At 46.3% G+C, this 17934-nt stretch overlaps 1 protein-coding gene across 2 annotated transcripts in view; it reads right to left on the bottom strand.

The window, feature by feature from the left end:
• The window catches only part of UPF2 (UPF2 regulator of nonsense mediated mRNA decay), a 112109-nt gene that overhangs the window by 62489 nt on the left and 31686 nt on the right, over positions 1-17934 (bottom strand). For both annotated transcript variants that reach the window (XM_040413210.1, XM_040413211.1), the window contains exons 12-14: positions 11720-11905; positions 8933-9136; positions 8436-8711 (exon numbers count right to left, since the gene is read on the bottom strand). In XM_040413210.1, coding sequence (XP_040269144.1) covers positions 8436-8711; positions 8933-9136; positions 11720-11905 — 666 coding nt within the window. The remainder of the gene's footprint in view (positions 1-8435; positions 8712-8932; positions 9137-11719; positions 11906-17934) is intronic.

Here is a 17934-nt window from a genome sequence, read left to right as displayed (position 1 = left end):
GAGCGACCAGAATTACCGAGACGCCTTCCGCCGCGATCTTCCGAAGGACCTTGGGCAGGAGTGGGATGGGAGGGAATATGTATGGACGCGCGAAGCCTCGCCAGGGAAGAACGAGGGCGTCGGCTCCGCAAGCTCCCGGATCCCTGGCCCTGGACAGATAGGCGGGGACCTTGTGATTGAACTTGGAGGCCATGAGGTCCACGTCCGGTATGCCCCAACGAAGGCAAATGGCCTCGAATACCTCCGGGTGAAGAGACCACTCGCCGGGGTCGACAGTGGTGCGACTGAGGAAGTCCGCCGCCCAATTGTCCACCCCTGGAATAAAAATTGCCGATAGGGCCGGGACGTGGGCTTCCGCCCAACGGAGAATGCTGGAGACCTCCCTCATTGCAGCAGCGCTGCGAGTGCCCCCCTGGTGGTTTATGTACGCCACAGCCGTGGCGTTGTCCGATTGTACACGAACTGGATGACCCTTCAACAGATGAGTCCAGTGTCGTAGAGACAAAAGGGCCGCTCTCAGCCCCAGGACATTGATCGAGAGTTTGGACTCCAACGGAGACCAAATGCCCTGGACGGATCGGGGAGGAAACACGCCTCCCCAGCCCAAGAGACTGGCATCGGTTGTAACCACCAACCAGTTGAGTGGCAGAAAAGACCTGCCCAGAAGAGGGGACTGTAACCACCAGCGGAGAGATGACCTCACCGGAGGCGATAGATGGAAGGGATGATCCAGAGACTGCGGCGATTTGTCCCAGGAGGAGAGGATCGCCCGTTGGAGAGGGCGGGAGTGAAACTGCGCAAACGGGATCGCCTCGAAGCAGGCAACCATCTGCCCCAAGACCCGCATGCAGAAGCGGAAGGACGGTCGACGGTGGAGAAGGAGACCCCGAACCGCCCCACGGAGGATCAGACGTTTTTCCGAGGGAAGACGTACTTCCGCCGCTCCCGTGTCTAAAAGCATTCCCAGGAAGACCAGTTGTCTGGAGGGGGGAAGGGAGGACTTGGGGAAGTTGATGACCCAACCGAACCTCGTCAGAGTCTCTAGAGTGAGATCCACGCTGGCAACCGCTTGAGAAAGGGACGGAGCCTTGATGAGGATATCGTCCAAGTACGGTAGCAGAAAAACACCCCTGGAACGGAGTAAGGCCAAAACCGGGGCCAGGACCTTGGTGAACACCCGGGGGGCTGTTGCCAGCCCAAAGGGAAGGGCGACAAACTGGAAGTGGAGGTCCCCCACGGCGAATCGGAGGAAGCGATGGTGACACCGGGCTACCGGAACATGGAGGTAGGCATCCTGTATATCGATGGAAGACATGAAATCTCCCTGCTCCAGGGAAGCCACCGCGGAACGGAGGGACTCCATCCGAAACCGTCGAAGGAGGAGAAAACGGTTGAGCTTTTTGAGGTCCAAAATGGGCCGCATGGAACCTCCCTTCTTGGGAACTACAAAGAGGTTCGAGTAGAACCCTTGGAACCTTTCCTCTAGAGGAACGGGGGTAATCACCCCCCTGTCCAGTAAGGCTTGAACGGCCGCGGAGAACGCAACCGCGCGTTTCGGGTCCCGTGGCGGGCGGGAGCGAAAGAACCGATCTGGAGGGAAGGATGCAAATTCGATTTTGTATCCGGAGCACACAATTTCGAGGGCCCAGGCGTCGGAGACGTGAGCCAACCAGACGTCCCTGAAAAGGAGGAGCCGGCCCCCCACCCGGGTGGGTGGGGGCGCGCCTTCAGGCAGAGGATTGCTTTGCTGCGGGTGTGCGGGCAGCCTGCGGCTTGCGCCAGGAGGGCTGCGCCCGAAAAAACGGCTTCCTATGTTTGTCCTGGGGAGGAGCCGAAGCGGCAGCTGTGGTGGGAGCCCCAAAGGCCCTGCGGGAGGACCGAAAACGAGACGCACCAGGGCGTCCGCGGGGGGCGCCCCTGGCTTGGGGTTGAGGAAGATGGGTGCTTTTACCACCCGTGGCCTCCGAAATAAGTTCGTCTAGGCGGACCCCGAAAAGGCGGGAACCCGCAAACGGTAGCCCCGCCAAGGAACGTTTGGAGGCAGCGTCCGCTTTCCAAACCTTCAGCCAGAGCTCCCTCCTGACGGAAACTGCCAGGGCGGAGGAGCGTGCAATAAGGGCTCCCGCATCAAGGGAGGCCTCACAAACAAAATTCCCGGCCCGAACAATAAGCTGGGCCAAGGAACGCAGGTCCTGGATAGGGACGTCCGAGTCCAACTCCTGTTCCAGCTGCGCACCCCAAGCAGAAATTGCTTTCCCTGCCCAAGCAGAGGCAAAAACCGGTCTGAGAGCAGAACCGGAGGCAGCAAAAATGCCCTTAGAAAGGGTCTCCATGCGACGGTCCTCCGCTGACTGAAGAGAGGACCCGTCGGGAACAGGGATGGCCGTGTTCTTTGACAGCCGGGCCACAGGGGGGTCCACCTTGGGTGGGGAAGACCATGTGGCCACGACATCTGCTGGAAAAGGATAGCAAATGTCCAGCTTCTTGGGGTTGACAAAACGGGCGTCCGGGCGAGCCCAAGCCTTAGACACCACAGAGGAGAAATCAGAGTGGATTGGAAAGACTTTTGAGACCTGCCTGGGTCTGATAAATGAGACGCTAGCTGCGTCCGAGCTAGGGGGATCATCCTGCACCTTAAAGGTGTCACGAATATCAGAGATGAGTTGACCCATCGCTGAGGCTAGCTTGGACGGCAGGGCCGAGTCCATTTCCAAATCTGAAACCGCCAATTCACCTTCAGAGAGCGAATCCTTTGGAGAGGAGAGGCTCGTCTGGGTGCGCACGCGTGGCGGGGAGAGGGAGGCATCCGAGGAGGAGGCTCGCTCTACTCTAATACGCTTCTGAGAGTGCCTAGCTCGGGAGGGGTCACTAAAAGAGAGTGAACCCGCTGCAGCGGCAGAAGCGGTGGACCCGGAGGGCGCGACAGTAAGAGTGGCGTCCTGCGGGGTAGGCGGCCTGTCTATTAGGCGGCCCACGACATGAGTGAGGCTTTCCACGGCCTGGGACAGGGATCTAGCCCAGTCAGGCGGGTCAGAGGCAGCAGGGAGCGACACAGCGGGCGACTGAGGCTGCGGTGGAGCCCGGCATGCAGTACAGTGCGGATCAGACTGCCCCCGGGGAAAGGGTTCCCTACAAGCAGTACAGGCATGGTACCAAGGCTTGGCGGCTGCAGAAGGGTCTGACATGGTGGAACAAAGATGTTGCACTTAAAGTACTGTGGCACGGAGGGGGTTAAAAGTCCTACCAGACCCGGATGATGCAAGCGGCAGCGGTAAGGGGAACAGACTGAGGAGGCTGTGGAGGAGAGGCAGCAGCACCGGCTTCGGATCGCACTGCAGAGAGGATTCCACGCAGCACTGTGCGATGAACCCGGAAGTAGCGGAGCGCATGTAGGAAGCTCCGCCCCCTCTCTGCCGCTCTGAAGCAGAGCCGCGCGCGCGCGGCAAAATGATTTTAACCCCCAAGGATCATGAAGTGCCGGCCTGAAATGGCGCCGTTCACGCCAAGAAAGCGGCCCCCTCCGCGCCTGGATGTGGCAGACGGCTTGCTTTTTTCCTGCAGCCGTCCCCTGAAGGTAGCGTCCCTGCCAAGGACCTGCCCAGATAAACTCCCCTGCCCGATAACGGTCCCGATATATGCCCGGGGGGGGGGGGGGGGGGGGGGGGAGGGGTGGCGCACGATGTAGCAGTGGCCATGTAGTAACAGTGGCCATGGGAGCCCAGGAGGCCTGTAGCAGCGGTGGGAGGGAGGAAGGGGAGGCTGGAGCAGCCTGTCTCACCATACGCTGTCTTCACCCTCAATCCATCCAGCGGGGTCGCCCCTTCAGCTCCTGGCACCGCAGTGGCAGGAAGCCGGGGGAGGGACTTGGCGTGCGGGCGACCCTGAGCTGGCGGGACGCAGGGGAGCGAGGCTGCCCTGGTCCACCTTGTCTTCTGTGGGGGAGGCGGCAGTGCGGAATTACCGGCACTGGCGCAACTCAACCCCGGGAGAAACAGAGGGGTCTAATGCGCCTCTGTTGTCCCTGTAAGTAGAAAAAAACCGAATTAAAAACAACAAATAACGCAAAAATAAAAAATCATAGGAAAACAACCCTGCATAAGCAGGGGGTGTCTTGCCTCCTTGGACACTAAGCAAAAACTGGCAGTCTCTTCTCCAGGCTGAAGCGTATAGCTGATGGAGGAGGGGCTTACAGCTTTCACTTAGTGTCACGCCTCCTAGGGAGCAGAGCTATACCCATGGTTTCCTGTGTCCCCCAAGGAATATGGGCGAGAAAAACAGTTTTGATCCATATGCAAATGAACCTGATATGTGTCCTGTGTCCGGAGAGGAGTCCAGCGGAAAGGAGCCCAGCACCGCCCCGCGTCCTCCGAATCTCCTCTTTGCTGGCTGACGTCACAGAGCTGGAGCACCGAAATCTCGCGATGCGCGAGCTAGCGCATGCGCAGTGTCGGCATCATGTTCATTCCCTGTGCTGGCATCAGCACAGGGAACGAACTACGCATGCGTTAGCTCGCGCATTGCGAGATTTCAGCGCTTCAGCTCTGTGACGTCCGCCAGCAAGGAGGAGGTTCGGAGGACGCGGGGGCGGTGCTGGGCTCCTTTCCGCTGGACTCCTCTCCGGACACAGGACACATATCAGGTTCATTTGCATATGGATCAAAACGGTTTTTTAACACAATAAAAGCACACAGAGCTATGAGGTCTGGGTATTGCAGATGTGCTAGTGGCCATCTAGCAGCCCATGTCCCCAGCTCTATGCACAAAATCCTGGTGACAGGTTCCCTTTAATACTGGGGTGGGGGGCGCACTGCGCCACCAATGTTTTTAATGTGGGGGTGGGGGGCGCACTGCGCCACCAATGATTAATACTGGGGGGGCTTGGGGGGGGGGGGGGGGGGGACACTGCGCCACCAATGAACATAAATCTCTCATTTATTCATATACAGGAGGCGGGAGCTGGCTGCAGAATCACATAGCCGGCTCCCGACCTCTATGAGCGGTAGCTGCGATCCGCGGCACCTAAGGGGTTAACTACCGCGGATCGCAGCTACCGCTCATAGAGGTCGGGAGCCGGCTATGTGATTCTGCAGCCAGCTCCCGCCTCCTGTTCAATTTGAATGAATGACTAAGTTAACCTCATTGTTGGTGCAGTGGCCAAAGGCCCTCCCCTCCTCTTGTCTTCTCTCTTATCATTGGCGGCAGCGGCAGCAGCATCACAGGGGGGAGGGAGACACTGCTTCCTTCTCCCCTGTGCTGCTGAGGGAACACGGAGAGCGCTGAGAGCAGCGCGATCTGTGTTCCCCATACGCTATCGGAATATCGGCAAAAAAGATGCCGATACCGATAACTGTCAAAATCCTGAATATCGGCCGATAATATCGGTAAAACCGATAATCGGTCGATCCCTAATTCAGACACGTGTAAGTGCTTTCCTGGGTTTTTAAAGAGCCCAGAAAACCACTTTAACCCCTTCAGGACTCTGCCATTTTTCACCTTAAGGACCAAGCCATTTTTTACAAATCTGACATGTGTCACTATGTGGTGATAACTTTAAAACGCCTTTACTTATCCAAGCCATTCTTTCTCATCACATATTGTACTTCTTGACAGTGGTAAATATTTTATTTTTATTTATAGAAAAAATACCAAATTTACCAAAAATTTGAAAACATTTCTATTTCTCTGCTTTTAAAACAGATAGCAATACCTCCTACAATAGTTATTACTTTACGTTTCACATATGTCTACTTCATGTTTGGATCATTTTGTAAATTAAATTTTCTTATTTTTTGGGACGCTAGAAGGCTTAGAAGTAAATATTACATTTTTTTTAGAAAATTTCCAAAACCCAATTTTTAAAGGACCAGTTCAGGTCTGAAGTCACTTTGTGGGGCTTTTACATGATCGAAACCACCCAAAAATTGCCCCATTTTAGAAACTACGCCCCTCAAGGTATTCAAAACTAATTTTACAAACTTTGTTAACCCTTTAGGTGTTCGACAAGAATTGAAGGAAAATGGAGATGAAATTTCAGAATTTTACTTTTTTGGCAGATTTTCCATTTTAATCCATTTTTTTTCGACTAACAAAGCAAGGGTTAACAGCCAAACAAAACTCAATATTTATTACCCTGATTGTGTAGTTTACAGAAACACCCCATATGTGGTCATAAACTACTGTACAGGCACATGGCAGGGCGCAGAAGGAAAGGAACGCCATATGGTTTTTGGAAGTCAGATTTCACTGGGATAATTTTAAGTTGCCATGTCACATTTGAAGACCCCCTGATGCACCCCTAGAGTAGAAACTCAAAAAAAAAAAACAAAAAAAAAAAACCCATTTTGCAAACTACGGGATAAGGTGGCAGTTTTGTTGGTACTATTTCAGGGTACATATGATTTTTGGTTGCTCTATATTACACTTTTTGTGAGGCAAGGTAACAAAAAATAGCTGTTTTGGCACCGTTTTTTGTTTTTTTTATTTACAATGTTCACCTGACAGGATTTTTATAGAGCAGGTTGTTACGGACGCGACAATACCAAATATGACAAATCAGTTTTACATAATAAAGCATTTTTGGAAAAAAATTATTATATCTGAGCCATAGTTAATTTTTAATTTTTTGGGCGTCTGTCTTATGTAGGATCAAATTTTTTGTGGGATGAGATGACTTTTTGTGATGTAAGGTGACAAATGGCTTTTTTTTACACAGTTTTTATAAAAAAAATTTTTTACGGTGTTCACCTGAGGGGTTAGTTCATGTGATATTTTTATACAGCAGGTTGTTATGAACGCAGCAATACTCAATATGTATACTTTTGTTTATTTAAGTTTTACACAATAACAGCATTTTTTAAACAAAAAAAAAAAAATCATGTTTCAGTGTCTCCATATTCTGAGAGCCATAGTTTTTTTTTTTTTTTTGGGCGATTGTCTTAGGTAGGATCTCATTTTTTTACTGGATGAGATGACGGTTTGATTGGTATGATTTTGGGGTGTGTATGAATTTTTGATCGCTTGGTATTACACTTTTTGTGATGTAAGGTGACAAAAAAAAAAAAAAAAAAAAGATAAAAATTTATTTCAGTGGACCGCGCAATCCCTACCAGTAACCACTTCCTCCCAGAGTCATCCAACTTTATACACACTTGCAAAAGATTGTAGAAGAAAATGCAGGCACATCAGAGTGTTCGTTTTTTCATACGCCCCTGATGAAGCATTTGGAGCGAAACCCGTGTCGGGCATTAACACTTCGGCTGGTTTTACGTGATTTATATGCTTTTTTACATCTATATTTGTTAGTATAATAAATATTTATACAGTAGAATTGCCTGCAGGACTTCACTATTGGAGCACGCTTCCTTTGCAGCGGTGACTAAAGGATGCAAACTACAAGAGAAACAGAAAAAACTAACACTCTGATGTGCCTGCATTTTCTTCTACACTTGTGAGTACAATCTATTAGTGCAGTTTTTGGCATTCCACAGGGCTCTTAATGTTGAGAAGACGTCTGTGGGAATCGATGTTTTACCCGTGTGTATAAAGTTGGATGGCTCTGGGAGAAAGTGGTTACTGGTAGGGATTGCGCGGTCCACTGAAATAAATTGGCTGTTTGTGAATACGACCCACTTCACATTTGGGACTCGCTGCGCCTCATGATTAAGGCAACGTATTGGAAGAAAAAGGTTTTTTTTTATATGACAAAAAGAAAAGATTGTTTTAGCATAGTTTTCTACGGCGTTCAGGTGAGGGGGTGGATCATGTGATATTTTTGTAGAGGCGGTCGTTACGGACGCGGCAATCCCCAATATGTCTGGTTTTCTTTTTTTTTTTCTATTTTTCTTTTTTTTAACAATTTTATGTGTTTTATTTTGGGAAATGTTATTTTTTATTTACTTGAAACTTAATATATTTTTTTTATTATGAAAAACACTTTTTTTGTCACACTCTAGGACTTCAACTTCTGGGGTCTGATCCCCTCTGCAATGCATTACATACACATCCTGTATTGTAATGCATTGGCTGTCAGCTTTTATGCCTAATGGCTGGAACTCACAGGCTTCCGTAGAAGGCTTGCCTTCTCTGCCATCGGGCCCCTGCCACTGCAGCACTGGGACCCGATGGTGAAACGAAGGGCACCCGTACCCTCCGCAAACCCTGTGTATGCCGTGGTCAGCTTTGACCGCGACATACAAGGGGTTAACACGCCGGCATTGGTGTTTTCACCAATGCTGGCATATGCCGCAGTGACTGCCGGGTCCGTGTCGCTGATCGGGCGGGCGCAGCTCCTGCACCCGCCTGCCATACATGTATGTCACTGGTCCTTAAGTGACGTATATGTACGGCAAGGGTCCTTAAGGGGTTAACATGGGATTAGTTATGATATCATTGAACTAGTAAGGGATGGAAATCAGCACTGTAAAACCTTTTCATACCTGAAAGTAAATAAGGAAGCAATCAAGCTTGCGTTTGCTAGATCCTCTGTCAAAATACTGTCCGCAGGTATCAAGAATGGTGCAAACTAATCTTATACGAAACAAGTGCTCTGGTGGATCAAGGAGACTGGAGCTGCCGTCTGTGTTAACACCAAACGATATAAAGGAATAAAGTGTGCGGAATATGACCGCGGATTCCACCATTCTGTAGTTGTACAGCTCTCCAAGGAATTTAGCGCTGCTTATCCGCCGCTGGTTAAACTTTGGCTGATTGACCTATTCATAAAGAAAAAAAATAATAAATAAATTACAGTAATAGAAAATTGGCAAATATCTAATGTTACTCTGAACTGCCTTTCCCAACAGTCCCTATTCTTGCAGGTTAATTTTATATTTGTTTTTCTAGGACTGTCCACTAATCCAGAATTTCTAATAAGACTCCTATCAGGTACCATTAATGCTAAATTAATCAAATGTCAGCATGTTCTATTTCTTACCTCCATTCCTAGACGAATGTCTTCTAATACGCCATCAACCACATGAATTCCAACATCCTCTTGATAAAGCACCAAGCCTGCTAGTAGGTTGGCTACACAGTGGATACTGTTATACTTCACATTCCAAATGTTGATCATGCAGCAAATGACATAGTCTTTCACCTCTGAATCCTGCCACGACAACTTCCTCATCTGCCGCAAAACCTGAAAGGAACAATAAGTTTGAGCATAAATAACCCATTTTACTTTCAAGAATCTGTGTAACACTATAGGCAAAACTGAAATTAGATCTAAAAAAGTGCAAACATGCGGGCCTTTCCATTATAAATTCAAAGCGTAAGGCCTCTTTCACACGGGCGGTGCGGGAAAATGTGCGGGTGCGTTATGGGAACACCAACGATTTTTCCGCGCGAGTGCAAAACATTGTAATAATTATTTTTTTAACTCACCTTAGTCCACTTGTTCGCGGCCCGGCATCTCCTTCTGGCTTCATCTGATCTCTGTGCAGCAACAGGACCTGTGGTGACGTCATTCCGGTCATCACATGGTACGTCACATGATCTTTTACCATGGTGAATCACCATGGTAAAAGATTATGTGACGTACCATGTGATGACCGGAGTGACGTCAAAGGTCCTTGATCCTATAATTAATGCTCACCACAGGTCCTATTCAGTAAAGGGAACAGAAGGAGATGCCGACATCGCGATCAAGTGGATTAAGGTGAGTTAAATGATTTTTATTTATTTTTTAACCCCTCCAGCGCTGTTTTACTTTGCATTCTGTATTCAGAATGCTATTATTTTCCCTTATAACCATGTTATAAGGGAAAATAATAATGATCGGGTCTCCATCCCGATCGTCTCCTAGCAACCATGCGTGAAAATCGCACCGCATCCGCACTTGCTTGCGGATGCTTGCGATTTTCACGCAACCCCATTCATTTCTATGGGGCTTGCGTTACGTGAAAAACGCACAAAGAGGAGCATGCTGCGATTTTCACGCAACGCACAAGAGATGCGTGAAAATCACCGCTCATGTGAACAGCCCCATAGAAATGAATGGGTCAGGATTCCGTGCGGATGCAATGCGTTCACCGCCCGCAACGCATCCGCGCGGAAAACTCGCTCGTGTGAAAGGGGCCTAAGCCAATTCACTGTCATCCATGTAGGTGTGTCTAGTACCATAGTTCAGCATCATAGCACCGATTGGTGTGACTCACACTGGCTAGCCCCAATCGATATTTATGAGCTATGATGAGGGCTCTTTCACATCTGCGTTTTTCTTTTCCGGTATTAAGATCCAGCAGAGCATCTCAATACTAGGGTTGGGCAATAAACTGGCATTAACGATATACCGCGGTATTAAGAAACAGCGATATCGCCATTCCTTACTTACCGCAGTATTTTAGTAACGTCATGGGGCAGTCACACGTTACAGTGCTGAATGCCTCTAAAAACGTCCGGCGCACATTACAGCCGGCACAGTGGAGAAGGAGAGAGTCCCTCCCCAGTGTGATCCGGCTGCCGCTGCGCCACCAATGAGAAGGTAATAGTGAGGAGGAGGGGAGGGGCTGTGGCCGCTGGGCCACCAATGAGAATTATCCTCAATTCAAATATAGACTGCGGGTGGCGGCCGTATCACATACCCGGCACCCGGTCTCAATGACAGGAAGCAGCGATCCCGCGAACTGAGGCAATTTACCCCTCAAATGCGGCACCTGAGGGGCTAATTGGCACAGTTCGGCGGGATCCCTGTCATTGAGGCCGAGTGCCAGCTGTGTGATATGGCTAGCACCCGCAGTCTATATTTGTATTATGAGGTTAATTACATTCATTGGTGGCGCAGTGCACCCAAACCCCCCAGTATTATAATCATTGGTGGCAGTGGCCACAGGGTCCCCTTCCCTATTCATTGATGGTGCAGTGGCAGCTTCTGATTGGAGCCCCAGCAGTGAAATCTCAGGGCTCTGATCGGTTACCATGGCAGCCAGGACGCTACTGAAGCCATCCATGGCTGCTATGGTAATCTCCCTGCTGCCGTGTGCACAAAGCCCAGGGCAGCAGGGACAATGTGAGATCCTATTCACCCCAATAGATCTCTATTAGGGTGCATAGGACAAGGGATGAAAAGATCCCAGGTTCTAGCCCCATAAGAGGGCTAATAGTCATTAAATAAAAAAAAGTTTAAAAAAAAAACACAACACCTAAATATTACAATTTTTAAATCACCCCCTTTCCCAATTTACATTAAAAAAAATATGAACAATTAAAGAAAAAAAACGTCCAAACTATTAAAATATTGAAAAATATCTTGTGTGTGGTGAACTCTGTAACAGAAAAATAAATATGTAAAAAACACACACGTTTCTCCATATTTTTTGTCTCCTTCTCCCCTAAAAAATATCATAGGACTGTTCTATTATGGGCTGCACGTTCCATAATGCTTAGCAATATAGGGACTGGAAAAGTCTCGGACACAATAGAAAACGGATCCTTCCCCCATTGACTTACAATGGTTTTAGTGCCGGATCAGTCTTGGCTATTTTAAAGATAATACTATCGGATCCGTTTATAACGGATGCAGCCACTTGTATTGTCAATAACGGTAGTGGATCAGGCAAAAACGCGAAAGTGTGAAAGTAGCCTAACATAGGCCATCAATGTTAAAAATTAAAAAAAAAAAAAAAGTTGTACTATCTACTGGAATAGCAAGAGCCATATTAAAATTATTTTTCAAAAATCAAACCACATCTTGAAACCACAAGTTCAATGCATTCTATCTAACCTTTTCTGTTGTAACTTTGGAGAGATCTTTATAAAGCAGTTTCCTTATGTACTCATGCAGAGGAGGCCTCTTCTTTCTCACAGTCTTTTCAGCGGGAGGTGGATTGCAATAATAGTAGGCATTCTCCACCATTGTTACATATCGGGCATCCAAATGCATGGCTTGCTTTTTGCGCATCATTTGTTCCTAAAGTAAGTAAAATAAAGTATTTATAGAGTCTATTAAACAAACATCTTCTCTCTGCTAACCTTTCAACTCCAGCACATTTTTGTATTACGACAAATGAAGATGCAGCAAAACAAAGTATTGTAATGCACTATGGCCAGTAATATAGGGTGGCTGAAATGGTCTCCCCACCAAAGCTCTGTTACCCATCACGCTATTAGGTATGTAAACATGTATTTTTAGATCGGACATAAAATACGCGTTAGACCTAATTCACACATTAGCCTTTATCTTTGGAGCAATATTTCAAAATCCTCTGTGACAACACCAATAGGCCGAATTAATAACTGTATGAGGAATTGAAGGGGTAATCCTACCATACACATTTAAAAGCAACCCGTCACCATGAAAATGCAATATAAGCTATAGTCCGCATGTTATAGTGCAGAAGAAGCTTAGCAGATTGATATATAGTTTATGGGAAAAGATTCAGTATAACATGTATTTTATTCTGAGCTTTGAAGTCCAGGAGGCGGTCCTACCAGTGATTGACAACTATCTCTGTAGACACAGTCAGAGGGAAGACTGTCAATCAATGATTGGACCACCTCCTTGACTTCAAAGCCCAGAATGAGCAGGAATTTAAAAGGGCATCTGTCAGCAGTTTTGTACCTATGGAACTGGCTGACCTGTTGAATGTGTACTTGGCAGCTGAAGGCATCTGTGCCTATATTGCTGAGAAAAATTAAGTTGTAATAAATGCAAATGAGCCTCTAGGAGCAACGGGGGCATTGCTGTTACACCTAGAGGCTCTGATCTCTCTCCAACTGCCACGTTCTCTTCACTCTGATTGACAGGGCCATGACAAAACATCTTAACGCTTAGCCCTGTCAATTAAAGTGGAGTAGATGTGGCAGTTGTAGGGAAAGCAGAGCCTAGGTGTCACACCAACGCCCCTGTTGATCCTAGAAGCTCATTTGCATATATTAAAACATCATTTTTCTCACCAATGCGGGCACATATGGACATGGGACCAACACAGATGTCTTCAGCTGCCAAGTGCACATGTAACAGGTCAGTCAGTGTCATAGGTACCAATCTGCTGACAGATGCCCTTTAAATCAATTAAATAAAAGTTTTGCTGAATCTTTTACCTTTAAACTATATGTCGATCTGCTCATCTCCTCCTGCTCTATAATATGCTGCCTGCAGCTCGGACACCATGTCCAACGTGACAGGTTCCCTTTAATGCCCGATTGGTGGTAGTTCCACAAATTGTCAAAACGGGTCCACTACCACTCAGCTTTGTCATGAGCGGGGAGTGATAGAAGCAGCTGAGTGATGGCGTTTCCATCTATGGGGATGGACCCCTGCTCTAAAAATGATAGAGGTCCCAGTGTTCGACTCCCATTGAACAAGCATTAATGTCATATAAAGAATAATGTTTCCACTTTTTGAAGACGTTGTCGCATAAGAACGCATAGGGGCCATCTGCAGACACCCAGCACACATCTTATTTTGCACAGGGGGACCTAACAGTACCAGAGACATAGAAGAGATTTTAACAAACATCATCACACTGTGTTCCAAATTATGCAAGTGAAATATTTATATGATTTCAGTAAAATGAGGATTTAGATTTTATTACATTTTTTAAATATGGGGGGAGTTTTATCATCAAAACTGGTGTAAATGAAAATTAGCTTAGTTGCCCATAGCAACCAATCTGATTCCATCTTTTATTTTTCAAAGAAGCTCTGAAAAATGAAAGGTGTTTTGCTGTATTAATCCCTTAAGGACTCAGCCCTATTTCACCTTAAGGACTTGGCCATTTTTTGCAAATCTGACCAGTGTCACTTTAAGTGCTGATAACTTTAAAACGCTTTGACTTATCCAGGCCGTTCTGAGATTGTTTTTTCGTCACATATTGTACTTCATGACACTACTAAAATTGGGTCAAAAAAGTTAATTTTTTTGCATAAAAAAATACCATATTTACCAAAAAATTTAAAAAATTTGCAAATTTCAAAGTTTCAGTTTCTCTACTTCTGTAATACATAGTAATACCCCCAAAAATTTTGATGACTTTACATTCCCCATATGTCTACTTCATGTTTGTAGCATTTTGGGATTGATATTTAATTTTTTGGGGATGTTACAAGGCTTAGAAGTTTAGAAGCAAATCTTGAAAATTTTCAGAAATTTACAAAAACCAAATTTTTAGGGACCACTACAGGTCTGAAGTCACTTTGCGAGGCTTACATAATAGAAACCGCCCAAAAATGACCCCATTCTATGAACTACACCCCTCAAGGTATTCAAAAATGATTTTACAAGCTTTGTTAACCCTTTAGGTATTGCACAAGAGTTATTGGCAAATGGGGATGAAATTTGAGAATTTCATTTTTTTGCCTAATTTTCCATTTTAACCCACTTTTTCCACTAACAAAGCAAGGGTTAACAGCTAAACAAGACTGTATCTTTATTGCCCTGACTCTGCCGTTTACAGAAACACCCCATATGTGGCCGTAAACTACTGTACGGGCACACAGTAGGGCGTAGAGTGAAAGGTGCGCCGTTTGGTTTTTGGAGGGCTGATTTTGCTGGACTGTTTTTTTGACACCATGTCCCATTTGAAGCCCCCTGATGCACCCCTAGAGTAGAAACTCCATAAAAGTGACCCCATCTAAGAAACTACACCCCTCAAGGTATTCCAAACTGATTTTACAAACTTTGTTAACCCTTTAGGTGTTGCACAAGATTTAATGGAAAATAGAGATACAATTTCAAAATTTCACTTTTTTGGCAGATTTTCCATTTTAATATTTTTTTTCCAGTTACAAAGCAAGGGTTAACAGCCAAACAAAACTCATTATTTATGGCCCTGATTCTGTAGTTTACAGAAACACCCCATATGTGTTCGTAAACCGCTGTACGGGCACACAGCAGGGCGCAGAAGGAAAGGAATGCCATACGGTTTTTGGAAGGCAGATTTTGCTGGACTGTTTTTTTTTGACACCATGTCCCATTTGAAGCCCCCCTGATGCACCCCTAGAGTAGAAACTCCAAAAAAGTGACCCCATTTTAGAAAGTACGGAATAAGGTGGCAGCTTTGTTGGTACTAGTTTAGGGTACATATGATTTTTGGTTGCTCTATATTACACTTTTTGTGCGGCAAGGTAACAAGAAATAGCTTTTTTGGCACGTTTTTTTTTTTTTGTTATTTACAACATTCATCTGACAGGTTAGATCATGTGGTAATTTTATAGAGCAGGTTGTCGCGGACGCGGCGATACCTAATATGTATACAATTTTTTTTATTTATGTAAGTTTTATACAATAACTTCATTTTTAAAACCAAAAAAAGTTTTAGTGTCTCCATAGTCTAAGAGCCATAGTTTTTTCAGTTTTTGGGCGATTATCTTGAGTAGGGTCTCATTTTTTGCAAGATGAGATGACGGTTTGATTGGCACTATTTTGGGGTGCATATGACTTTTTGATCGCTTGCTATTACACTTTTTGTGACGTAAGATGACAAAAAATGGCTTTTTTTACACCGTTTTTATTTTTTACGGTGGTCACCTGAGGGGTTAGATCATGTGATATTTTTATAGAGCCGGTCGATACGGACGCGGCGATACCTAATATGTATACTTTATTTTTATTTATGTAAGTTTTACACAATGATTTCATTTTTGAAACAAAAAAAAATCATGTTTTAGTGTTTCTTTAGTCTGAGAGCCATAGTTTTTTCAGTTTTTGGGCGATTATCTTGGGTAGGGTATGATTTTTGTGGGATGAGATGACGGTTTGATTGGTACTATTTTGGCGTACATGTGACTTTTTGATCACTTTTATTACCTTTTTTGGGAAGTAAGGTGGGCAAAATTTTAATTTTCTCATAGTTTTTATTTTTTTATTTTTATGGTGTTCACCGTGCGGGGAAAGTAACATGACCGTTTTATAGATCAGGTCGTTACGGACGCGGCGATACCTAATATGTTTAGTGTATTTTATTTTTTTAATTTTTATTCAGTGATGAATGTTTTTTTTTTTATCTTAACTTTTTTCACTTTTTTTTACTCTTTTTTTGACCCAGACCCACTTGGTTCTGGAAGATCCAGTGGGTCTGATGTCTGTATAATACAGTACAGTACAATATATATTGTTCTGTACTGTATTTTACTTACACTGAACAGATCTATGCTTTTAGCACAGATCTGTTCAGCACCATGGACAGCAGGACGCCTAAGCAGGCGTCCTGTTGCCATGGGAACCTTCCCCATCTGCCACAACTTCGCAGACGGGGAAGGGTAAGCACAGGGCTCTCTGGGGGCTCTCTCCCTCTCCATCAGGGGGCTGCAAAGGCACAGCAGCCCCCCGATGGAGAGGGAGGGAGCTCCCTGACCGATGACAGTTAACTTTTTCCATACAGCGGTCCGTACGGACCGCGGTATGGAAAGGGTTAAACGGCTGACATCTGCACAGATGTCAGCCGTTTATACCAGGGTGCCAGCAATGTGCTGGCACCCTGGTATACCCACTAGAAGCCAACGATCATTCATGGGGTGGCGGGCGGGGGATCGCGATCCCGCCTGCCGCACCGCCCGCCTCCCGCAACGCCCCCACCGCATGCGACACCCCCCCGCACCACCCACCGGCATCAAATCGTGCAGGGGTGCAGGGGGTGAAAAAGATTGATTATAGGCACTCAAAAGTTTCTGATCCCAGCAGTCAGGGACCGCGGGAATCAGAAACTGCAAAAAGCGCAGCAAACCGCAGGTCTGAATTGACCTGCGGTTTGCTGCGGTTTGCTGCGATCGCCGACACGGGGGGGTCACATGACCCCCCCGGCGTTGTCACAGGATGCCGGCTGAAGGATTTCAGCCGAAATCCCGTTCTGATTAACCCCTGGGGCGCCGGAATACTGATTTCAAGTTAGGACGTACCGGTACGCCCTGAGTCCTTAAGGACTCGGGAAATAGGGCGTACCGATACGCCCTGCGTCCTTAAGGGGTTAATTGTCCTGGGGGTAGGTGTGCTCAATTATTGTACTGTATGAGGGTGGAGGCATTGGGAGCCTTTTCTGAGGATTTTTTTTTTTTTTTAAAGGGCTATAAAGGGTTAGAAATAAAAAAAATAAAAAAACACAAGCCATTCAGACACTGGTCCAGTTCTTGCTGCTTTCCGGTTCCCGGTCCCAGCTTGACACACCAGGAAAGACCTGTTCAGCCAACCACTGTCTGATGAGGCTCACCACTACTACTGGTATTTCCAGCACGTTCAGCTGGGACAAAGAAGTGAAGAGCAGCAGAGACCGGGCCAGAGCAGCAGCAAGGGCTCAGTGAGGGAGAAGAACGAGTAGGACTTATTTTAATATTTTTAACTTTTAGCCAAACCAGAAAAAGACACTTTAATTGGAAGTGGCTGGTGACGTTAACTGACCCCTAAATAGACCCTTTAGGCTACCTTCACACTAGCGTTTTTTTGCAGATCAGTCATGGATCTGCAAAAAAGCTTCCGTTACCATAATACAACCGCATGCATCCGTCAGGAACAGATCCGGTTGCATTATGTCTTATATAGCCATGACTGATCCGTCATGAAGACCATTGAAAGTCAATGGGCGGACGGATCAGTTTTCTATTGTCAGAGAAAACGGATCTGTCCCCATTGACTTACATTGTGTGTCAGGACGGTTCCGTCTTGCTCCGCACCACATCGTGGACAGAAAAACGCTGCTTGAAGCGTTATTCTGTCTGTGATGGGATCGCAACCAAACAGAACGGAAAGCATTGACACGAATGGGGACAAAATTGAAGCATTTTCATCCGCTATTAAGAACCTATGACGGATCTCAATAGCGGAGATAAAAACGCTAGTGTGAAAGTAGCCTTAATTGTACTGTGGATAGTAAAATTAAATGAGCACGAATGACATCAACTGGCCACTAATAGTGCAGTAATTTTCTAACTGTATGGGGAGAATTACTTGAGCACTGCATTGGAGTACTAAGCAGGCTTGTATGGTGGTACTAACTGGGAGAAACC

The sequence above is a fragment of the Bufo bufo genome, chromosome 1 (assembly GCF_905171765.1).
Source record: "Bufo bufo chromosome 1, aBufBuf1.1, whole genome shotgun sequence".
Taxonomy (NCBI): domain Eukaryota; kingdom Metazoa; phylum Chordata; class Amphibia; order Anura; family Bufonidae; genus Bufo; species Bufo bufo.
This window is presented reverse-complemented; position numbering and strand designations above follow the sequence as displayed.